At 34.6% G+C, this 11,055-nt stretch overlaps 1 protein-coding gene across 2 annotated transcripts; it reads right to left on the bottom strand.

Annotated features, from left to right (window-relative positions):
- Positions 1-4,899: 4,899 nt before the first annotated feature.
- LOC126717830 (myb family transcription factor MOF1) lies at positions 4,900-10,611 on the bottom strand. 2 transcript variants are annotated; one of them, XM_050419750.1, is made up of 7 exons: positions 10,475-10,611; positions 9,913-10,353; positions 9,752-9,828; positions 9,565-9,601; positions 8,852-9,020; positions 8,420-8,666; positions 4,900-5,329 (listed from the first exon to the last, which is right to left on the bottom strand). In XM_050419750.1, exons 2-7 carry the CDS (start codon positions 10,040-10,042, stop codon positions 5,054-5,056), a joined length of 936 nt encoding a protein of 311 aa, XP_050275707.1. In that variant the 5' UTR covers positions 10,043-10,353; positions 10,475-10,611; the 3' UTR covers positions 4,900-5,053. The 2 variants fall into 2 exon arrangements, with proteins under 2 accessions (XP_050275707.1, XP_050275706.1); XM_050419749.1 differs by having other exon boundaries at positions 9,913-10,572.
- Between the last annotated feature and the right edge of the window lie 444 nt (positions 10,612-11,055).

Raw genomic sequence — 11,055 nt, forward strand, 5'->3', positions numbered from 1 at the left:
CTTGGATTCCCAACAATCACAAGCACTCCCGCTTGTGTATCTTTAAGCTCTTAAATCTGCAACTGAATTGATCACCAAGCTCTCGACATCAATCTTGAGATTGGAAACCCTAAGTGTATGTGAAGGCAAACACCTCTAGATCTCAAAGAAGATTCACACACACAGCATAAAGAGCCAATCATAGAGAGGATTTTGGTACAAAACCCTAGATACAAAAAAGGCACAAGATGCACTCTAATCACTCTCTCTTAAGCCTTTTAAAAACGTGCTTAAGTATTCCTTTATATACTAGGAGAAGTAGATCTGAAACTCTAATCCTTAGTGGGCTTGAACTGCTGTTTGGGCTGACTTAAAATTCTGCAGATACGATTCTCGATCGGTCGAGCCTGTTCTTCGATCGATCGAGCCTTGCAGAAATTGAATAGTAATTTCCTGCAATTACTTGATTCCAAACTTACATTAAACCAAACTTTGAGCAAGTCTAAACCTAGACTAAATGTTTTTATCATAGTTTGCCAACATATACAAATTGAAATTATAATATATTAGTTCCTAAAGTCTTAGAACCTAACAGGATATAAACATATAAACCTAGAAATTGACTCACAAATTCACCTCAATTGGCAAACAACATATGCTATTCTGGCACCGGAACTTTCTATTTTGATTTTGGATTGCAAAATGTTGCTCGGACAAGAATGGATCATCATTCCACGTCATGTCTTCCATGAAGTAAATGGCATGGCAGATAAACTAATAAAGAGGGGACAAGAGTACCAATGTAGTTTCAGAGAATATAATAAATGTACAAATTTTGTTTATGGAAAATATATGTGTGATATTTTGCAACATGGCACTCCTCGCAATTGCCCAATGAACAATACTTGTAACAGTGCTCCTTAGTTAATAAATAAATCTTCTTCTTCTTCTTCTTCTTTTTAACAATTATTATGCTTTCTGATGCTATATTTTGGTTTACTTATTTTTCATTTGCTTGATCTAATTAAAGTTTCTATATGTGTTGTGAGGTTGTAATCTATATGTCTTTGTGACTCTTTAATTTATCTGAATGTCTCCAACTTTACATTGACCTCACTATATGCACACTGACTGGTCATCAACAATGGCACTCAGATCTTCTGCATCACATGTGATATTTTTGAAGTTGAGTGGTGTAATTTTTATTTTTTCGTATCCATTTTTGGCTGTAGTGTTGAGGCTCATCTTGTGTAATTCGCATTAGCTTTGCACTAGTTCTTAGTATTGGACAGTTAGTCACATTGCTTATTTTTTACCTTGCAGCATGCTCAAGATCCAATGAAAAATAGCAATTCAAATGAGGAATCAGAGGAAGATACAGATGAATCTGATGAAGAAAGTGAGGAAGAACCCTCCAAGAAAAATGTAAATTTACCTACTCTATAGTTGTGTTTCTATATATATTCGTGTTTTGGTTGAATGATACTGATGAAATATGCAGTGATGATATAAGACAACTTGAGGATATTTTTTTGCTGAAGTGTCATGCTTGGCCATGAACCTAGATACATGCATGTGTAACTTACCCAAAAAAAAAAACAATAATTAGGGATATTTTGAAATTATATTTATTCAATCAGCTAGAACAATCATCTTAGAGCATACCATTTAAAAAGTTGATATAAGTGCTTAAGCTCTATAATATCAACTTTCATCGTAGACATTTAGTTTTCAAATATAGCTTTGGTCCTTATTAATGCTCAAACTCCTTAACTTCTGGAACAAAAAATTGATGTGGAAATGGCGGATGCCATGTCACCAAAGACCAAGTAGACTGATTCAAAATCTGAGAAGAAAAATGTAATTGACTATTTTGTCTTTCTCTTTTTGGGAATTGTGTTATCAATTTATCATAGATAGATTTTGTAATGATTTCTAATAAATTTGTCCAACCCCAACTCATGTTCAAAATTAAATTAAATGAAAGTTTGAAACTTTGATTGCTTTGGTTTGACTTGACTCATTCATTTATTGCCTTAGAGAAGTGTTTATGGTTTAATAGAAAACCCAAAGAAAGGAACCAAGTCTTTCAATCGACTTTTGGTTCATACCTTCTCCACTAGACATTGAAAATCATGAGAAGTTTCGGTGGTTTAATGGAAAATCACAAATACTCACCTAAATCGGTAGCTCCCTAAATTTTCAAAACATCACAAATAATCAAGTTGAGTTAAGTAAGCCAAATATTAAAATATCAAAATTGGTTCTTTTCTTTTTTTAACAAACATGATCCAAGTGCTCATCACCAAACTAAATTATATGTTCTAGATTATATTCTTATCAAACAACTTAGGTTTTATCATGAGTCACTTGATTAAGTTAATCTTTCAGTATTTATAGTATACACCAAGACTAAAAATTTACATCCCTTCACAAATCTATATTAATAATTAATAAGTAAATTATAGTTAAAATTATTTTATTTAAATTAATTAGATAAAATGATTTTATTTTATAGACTTACACAAATTAAAATTCACCAAAATTATGTTGTTAAAAATCACAAATAATAATATGATATCACATGAAGTTATTATAATCTTACATAATACAATCTCAAATCTATATAAGTATTTTTCTTTTAATACATATAAATATATTATATTATATTTACCTAATTGAGTCTCATACTTACAAGTTTGTTCATATGCACAAACACATTATATTGGAGCATTTTAATATTAAAATAAATTAATTAAATAATAAGTTGATAACTTGAATGGAAAAATGAAAGTTTTATATGATTAATGAGTCTTAAGTGAGAAGTTAGCAATTTAGTAAAATAAAAAATTTGATAGGATATTTAGTAAAATAATTGACTTCATATTAAAAAGGAAAAAAAGAGTCCGTTTTTTTTAAAATAGTCATATAGTGGGGAAAGAGGAGGGGAGGTGGGGCTATATTAATTTTGTGAGGAACATCAGGAGGCTTTGCTGCATAGTCTTTGGCTGTGTGATCAAGCTCAATTTGTGTGGAAATCTAATCCGGGTTTTGCTCCTTTGTTCCAGAAACCATATCGGTCTTTTATTGACTTGCTTGAGGCGGTGATGCAGAAGGGTTCTCATTTTCAGGTTGCATTGTTCTGCACCATAGCTTGGAGCTTATGGCAGCGACGCAATAGGATTAGGGAGAAGCAGCCCTCTTGGAGTCTTCACAAGTTGGGTAGTCGAGCAAAGGATTATGTCATGGAATTTCTCAATGCGAATCTTCAATCATCACAGGTTGCTGCTCGGCGTGTTCAAGTGAAATGGTCTCCGCCGTCGGAGTCGGTATATAAAGGTAACTTTGATGCGGCCTTCTTTGACGCTTCTGGATCTGCGGGTATTGAAGTGGTGTTCCGTGATTTTCAGGGACAAATTATCGCTGCGTTGAGTCGCAAAATTCCTTTGGTTCAATCGGCGGAGCTGGCGGAGGCCATGGCTGCCCGTCGTGCATTGTTATTTGCTAAGGAGCTTAGCTTGTTTGATGTGGAGATAAGAGGGGGGTCGTGCAAGGGTTCTTGCTGCCCTGAATATGTCGAGGAGGTGTAGCAATTTATTTGGTCATGTGATTGATGATTGTAAGAGTTTAGGGGCGTCTCTTCGGTCTTGCAAGTTCAGCCATTTTTGACCAGAAGGGAATAGGTTAGCTTATGCTTTAGCTAGGAGAATAGTTTTACTTGTAGAGACGGATGTATGAGTAGAATCCCTACCTAATGATTTAGATAGTGTATTCCAATCGGATTTGGTTCAATAAAATTCTCTTACTTTTTCTCAAAAAAGCATATATATATATATATATATATTAATTTATAAGTTTTGAATTTCTTTGATTTGATTAATATTTTAATTTTTCTCAAAAAAAATTAATATATTAATTTATATCAATGTAGGAGAAATAAGTTCAACCCATGAAGGAATGGAGCTATGAAAATTCGGTTTGGGATGGGCCACTTTTACTCTAGAATTTGAGGAATTCATTAAATTCTAGAGACTTAAGACCTGTTTGTCACCATTGTTTAAACAACAGTTTTTCGTGTTTAAGCAACATTACACATATTTTCACACTTTTTCATTCACACGTATTTCAAAAAAATACAAACAATAATACTAAAAATCTCATACTAAACGGACCCTAAATTTAATTGCTTTGAAGATTCTTTTTGTGTTAGGGTTTTATCTTTTGTTTACAGATAAGTAAATTTTCTAGCTCATAATCTTTGCCAGTTACGTTATTTAATGTAATTGGGATATATAGGTCTTTATCCCAGAGAATTGAAAGAGATTCAATTTGGAATTGGGAGCATTTGAGAGATCTTAGCAAAGAGATCATTCTAGACGCACTACACTCAATTTAAACGACATTTGCACGCCTTAATTTCAATGTTATTTATTTGTATTTCCACTATCATGTTATTATATTTAAATGAATTTGACTTATTACCAAAATAACAAATTTTTCCCAAACCAAGCTCATAATGTACATGAACAAGTACAACTCATTTCGATTTTAGCCCTATCCTCGCAAATGATTCTAGAGAGCAGTGACATTTGAGAAACAACTAAGAGCTTTAGAAAAGTTTATCAAAATAAAAACTAAGAGCTTTAGAAAGAAAGGCTTAATTTACGATGTTACAAAACCTCTCGAAGGCATCTACATCCTCGTATGTCCAAGTGTCCAGGCAAGCAAAAAGTTTATAGACACTACTCTTTTTAATAACTATTGACATGGATAATCACAATAGTGTCAATAGTGGACCAAAGTGAAAGTGACGTTACTCTAGTCACAATAGGTCATATCAATAGTCATGAAAAACATTGTGTCCCTAACATTACTCAATTTTGGACATTAGTAAACCAGATTTCAGGTGCCAAAAACAGATTGAAGTTAAGCTCTTACCTAAGTCTCCAAATATAAATATAGATCATGTCCATGAAAGTCGGTGAGTTAAAGCTGATAAATTGCTGATAAATTACAAAGAACGAAGAAATTTTGAAAGAGTATTATGGGAACATGGTAAAAGATGAATTCTACATTAACATAGAGCTATAGATAGGTCTAGGTTAATACTATGTTTTCCGGAAGATGAGCTGGAGCAATCTTTATAATAAGATCTAGAATAGGATGAGATTGTCTCACTGATCTCGCTCACGGAAGAAGCATTGCTTTTCTGGGAGGACGGATGAGGCAATGAGAGCGATAATGACAACTCGCAACCACCAACTTCTTGTTGTTGGGCACTTCCCCTTCCATTGTTCTCATGTTTAGGCCTTCTTTCTGGGGTGTGCTTTTGATCCTCTAGACTGGATACCTGTTAAACAACAAAGTAAGAGGTCGTTATAACAAGTTTATGGTTTATCAAACACATGTTGAAGGAAGGTTTTGCTCGTGCAAGTTTTTTACTTGATGTCGTATATCTTAGTGATAATACTTTGTATCGAGGATAATTTTGTAAATGTCATAACAAAAACATGCTAAATGCAATATACATGTGAGGAGAACCTTTACGAGTACTGAAGCTTCCAAAAGCTATGACTATAAAATTGCAAAAATGTTCGGCAGATAGGGGGAGGTGAAAAAGTCATTTACCAATTATGTTGTAAGCATTTTTTTTTTTTCAAGATCACTAGGTAGCCTTGGACTTTATCTTCTCTTGGCTGCTTGCAAGCAAAAGTAGCAGTAACATTTAAAGAGCATTCAATTCAACTCGGTTACCCTACTAGCTTTAATAGGGAACTGTAAGTCATATTTATGGTAAAAAAGAATTAAGGATAGTAACTATCTCTAGTAGACTACAGCAACTCATGTAAATTTGAACCTCCGGTAGCCTAAGTGTCTCATTAATCAAATTTTACTTATAAAGCCACAACAGTTTCACATAAGATGATTACTTCTAGAAATAAATTTCAAAATACTTCCAATTGAAAACTTTGAGCTGAATTGGAAGAAATAAAATTGCAAGATCAAGTGGGAACAACCCAATAAATCAAATAATGCGGTAGTCATACAACTAGAAAATCCCCATTACATCCAATGCAACTCTCTGCCCCAATGCAATAATGGTCCATTTGACCATTCCTATTTTATACCAAAGAATGTATCAGGTATACCAACTACCAATAAGAGACCGTAACCATTTTTGTAGCCATGCAATTAATAATAAAAATTATAATATTTGATTGGGGAAGGGGGGACATGGAAGGGCATAGAAAACAATAAATTTTTTGGTAAGTATTTTATTCAAGAACTTTTCAAAAAGAATGTTGGACCCAATTGGTACGTGTGTTTAAACAGCAGTTTTCAATTTTTCTGAAAATACATGTGGGTGAAAAAGTGTGGAAATACATGTGATATTGTTTAAAAACTGAAAACGTGTTTAAACACATGTACCAAACGGACCCGAACTAACACTGATTTTGAAAACTCAAATAAAAACATGAGATAGTGATTTTAAGGTGAAGGATAAGGTTTATGCCCAATATTTCCATGCACTAGACAGGGATACATGACTGACACATGACCATTTTAAGACATGACTAACACAGATGTTGTGCCCATGTCACCTCCAACGACAGATGTTGTAAAGTTGATGCTTGATGCTAGTGAAAGATTAGTGAGTATACAAATTGTACATAGAAAATCACAATTATAGACCAAGAGCAGATTCAGTAAGTAAATGTTGTCTAGATGATAATGTTTTATAAAAAATTTTACTAACCATTTTTGGAAAAAGTTTTATTGAGAATTAAAAAGTTTTTGACAGCTTTTTCAATTCCCGATAAAAAATTTTCAAAAACGGATTTGTTAATGTATACCCTAAGAGCATCCGCAGCCCAAATGGTATATTGTATATGTTGATATATTTTACCATCACGACCTTAAAATGTTGCTCTAGCCCGACTTGCAAAATGTGTCAATTGTAAAAAAATTTACAATACTACTATGATACCATCCTATTTCTAAGATGGCACTGTAGTAAGATTGTATAATTAAAAATTATTATTATATTATCTCTGATTCTTCTCTCTCTTCCTTTCTCATTCTTTCATTTCCCTCTCTCTCGTCTACTTCTCTCGTTTGTTCTCCACTGTCACAAGCCCCACCGTCAAGGCCACCGCAAGCCACCTAACCTAGCCTCTCTCTTCTCTCTCATCCCCTCTCCCTCTCTCTCTCTCTCTCTCTCTCTCTCTCTCTTGCCGTCGCTGCCAACGCCAAGCTTCTCGTATTCTCCATGGATCGTGGTGGGTTGTGGTGGATCATCTTCTTCGTGAATGTCTTCTCTATGGATCGTGGTGGATCGTCTTCCCTAAGTTCTAGGTTGGGTTTTTTTTTTTTTTTTTTTTGGGTTGCTGTGACCGGTGCTTAAAGGAATTGGGTATGGCATTTTGCTATAGGTTTGATTTGATTTTGGGATGGATTTTTTTGTGGGTTCATGGTGGTGGAGTTGGGGGTTGCCGTGGTTTGGTTTGATTTTGATTTTGATTTTTTGGGTTGTCATGGTTGCCAGAGTTTGTGGCTAGGGTTTCAAGCAAACAACAGTTTGGGTATGTTCTTCATCGTGGTGGTGATAGCAGGTGGTTGCAGAGGTGATTTGTGTTTTTGTTTTTATTTGGGTTTTGAAATATATTATTTTAATGTGTTGAATTGTAAAATAAAAGTTGGGATGTTAGAGTATTGTAAAATGATATTGTATAATTAATAAAGTAACTTTTTAGGATGGTAAAATAGAATAGGATAGCATTTTGGACTGCAGATGCTCTAAGGGCATACATTAACCCGATTCTTTTATGAAAGACAGAAGACAACAAAATGAATGCAAAGCAAATGCCTAGTCACTATAGTTCTCTTACAAGTATTCACCAACCAAGCATCTCCAAGGAAAGAAAAGGACAAAACAGGGAAGAAAAAAAAAAGGTATATATAAAAAGGATTCCGGGCACTGTAGCTTCCGATCTGTACGTTTTGCACATTTATATATAAAAAAGAACTGGTATGTGAAAGATCAGAGATTTTTCATTTCGTTTAACATTGCAGCCTAGAAAGTACTACACCTAGTACTAAAGTTAAACACTCTTCCATATCAAAAAAAAAAAAGTTAAACACTCTTCCCAATTGCCGTGGAAGTAAGAAAACGCAATGCGACAACACAAGTGACACTCATTTACCTGAAAAGCATGGATATTCCATGCTTCTCTACCGGTCATAAGATAAGAGCATTGTCAGAATCATATAGTATTTCTTTTAAAAAAAAAAAAAAAAAGCCATCTTTATATATTATACTATATATCTTGGTAGAAATTGAAACCAAAAACTAACAATACACTCAACCCATTAAAAAAGCTGCTAAAGCAATAGCAGGGAAAGAGAAAGAGAGATACATATATTCTTTTTGATAGTGTACCTTAAGGAAATGAGATTCTTGCACCGCATATTTGAAAGAGTTGAGGTTGTAAAGATCTCGTGGCAGAAAGAAGGCTGGGGATTGAGGCTGTGTCTGCCATCTTGAACCACAACCCTCTTTTATTCCCTTATGCTCAGCCATGGCCCGCATGTAATCATCAAAAGAGTACGGATTTGAGACTGTCTCATTTATTCTTTGGCTGCATTGCAGGCTCTCAGAGATTGAACTCATCGTTTCAATTCTAGCTCTGAGGGGAAAAGGAAAACACATAAAGAATTCCATTTCAATAAGAGAATAAAAACAAGTTTGAAAAAGCAAAGAAAGATCATGCAATCCTTTCCCTATTCTTTTTGTTTCTTTATTTACACTATTGTAGAACCTTTTTTTTGACATTTTAAAAGTGTGAACTATAATAAGCAAAGCAAAGCTGACCTTTTTCGAGGGGGAGGGGTACAGTAGGTGAAGGGAGAATCTGATTCTTTTCCAATGGGGGGTTTTGACAAAGGATAAAAACCCACATCATTCACTTCATCAACACACTCATCATCATCATCATGCTCCTCAAAAGATTGTTTTCTTTGCTGATGAGTAGAACCTCTATCTGCTACACAAAAAGGCTTTAGAAGAAAGTAAAGGTAAATGGGTCCTAGCTAGCTACCATTAAAAGAGCCTTTGATTTTAAAAATAATAATAATAATAATAATTACTGAGATCTTAAGCGACAGATGTAAATGAGGGCTGTGGCTTTCATCAAATATGCCAATACTAGAAGATCTGAAAAGATAATGGTTTTCTTTTGTTCTCATCTATTTTGGCATCAACTAAATAGAAGAAAAAAAAAATTTTAAATTAAAAAGGAATAATAAATGAAGGGATCCAGACACTCATTACCAAAAGATATGGTATCATGTGAGTCCATCAATTGAGATTCTGAAGTACCAGTAGAGGAAAAGATTATGGATGGTCTAAGTAGAATAATGGTATATAAAATAGAACCTTAAAAGGTATACTGTTGGAAAGAGATAAGGAGCTTTGGTAGCTAAGGAATGTGTGTAATGCATGTTATTCAAATGTTTCTGCTAAAAAACCAAGAAAAAATAAAAAGGAAGGAAGGAGGGGAGAAGGGGTTAGAAAGCTTAGGTTACCTTGTCTGCCCAAGTCACCCCTCATGCTTCTATACATCTGTTGGAACAAAGAGAAGCCATGCAAACAAGCCAAAAGAAGGAAATTAAATAATATGCTCGAAATTTTGAACCATCACAAAAGGTTTTTTTTTTTTTTTTTTTTTATAAACGAAGGAGAATAAGTTAACAAAAAGAAAGAGAAAAGAACCTGGAGATGGCTCTTGACATGTGAGATAGTTAGTCCTTTGACATCCATCAATTGAAGAACAAGCTTAGGTGTAGCCTCTACATAAAAAGAAAAACAAGGACATGAGTGAAGGAAGCCACAGAAGGAAACAAAAAGCAGTGAGACAGAGAGAAATTACTAACTGTGATGGCCACCAAGCCTCTCAATGGCATGAACAAAACAGTGATGGAGCTCAGGAGTCCATCTCAAGCGAGGCACCTTTGATCTTATATACTGCCTCACAGCCCCATTTCTCCCACAACTACTACTCATCTTTTGTCCTCTTGATCTACACACTTTTGCTCCTTCTCCTCAAACACTCTTGAATATCCAACAAAGTCTCTATCTTTACACTTCTAAACAAGATTTCACCACCTGGGTTCCTCTCAGATCCCCTCAAAATGCTCAACTTTACACCCTTTTCCTCTCAGACTCTCCAAAAAAATTTATTAAAAAAAAAAAGGGCTTCTGAGTTTGGTTTGGTTTGGTTTGGTTTGGCTCCTAAAAACAGTACAGTGCTACAATATTCTTTGAAACCCGTTGGGACTGTCTGGGTTCAAATATATACGCACACGCACACAGACCTTCAAAAGCAAGAAGGAAAAAATAAAGACAGACAGAGAGAGATTAGAAGTGAAAAGGAAAAGACGAAGGGTGAGGCTGAGAGAGAGTCTGTAAATTCCTTAAAAGGGATTCTGAAAATACCTGCTGCCTGTTTCTGCTAGCTTCTGATTCAACCCCCCCTGCTTGCACTGCAAAAGAAAGAAAGAAATATATATATATTGCATAATAGTAAAAAAAAGCAAGCTGGATATGAAAACAGAAAATTCTCTGTGACTTACAAATATATATATATATATATAATATATTTATATATATCACGAGCTTCTGAATTCGTATCCTGCCCTTCTAAGCCTAAATCATTACCCCTATACAGTACCACAACTGCCTTGCTTTGACCTCTATCTCACTCTCTCTCTCTCTCTCATAAAGTCTCTCTCTCTCTCTCTCTCTCTCTCTCTCTCACACATAAAGAAGTCTATACTATCTATCATACGCCAACGTCGTCATGACTCATGACCCAACAAAAGTCCCCATGAAAGAAAGAAATTATTCTTCAAAGACATTAAATAAAAATGTGTTTTGGTTTTGGGACACACCCATCTTCACTGTATACTATAGAGGGCACCCTTGTATTAATTTTCCGAGAAAGACGAATTTGCCTTTACTGTATGTAGGGTAGGGTCAATAAATTGGAAACCACATATCTTGGGATCTCCCAAGGC

The sequence above is a fragment of the Quercus robur genome, chromosome 3 (assembly GCF_932294415.1).
Source record: "Quercus robur chromosome 3, dhQueRobu3.1, whole genome shotgun sequence".
Classification (NCBI taxonomy): domain Eukaryota; kingdom Viridiplantae; phylum Streptophyta; class Magnoliopsida; order Fagales; family Fagaceae; genus Quercus; species Quercus robur.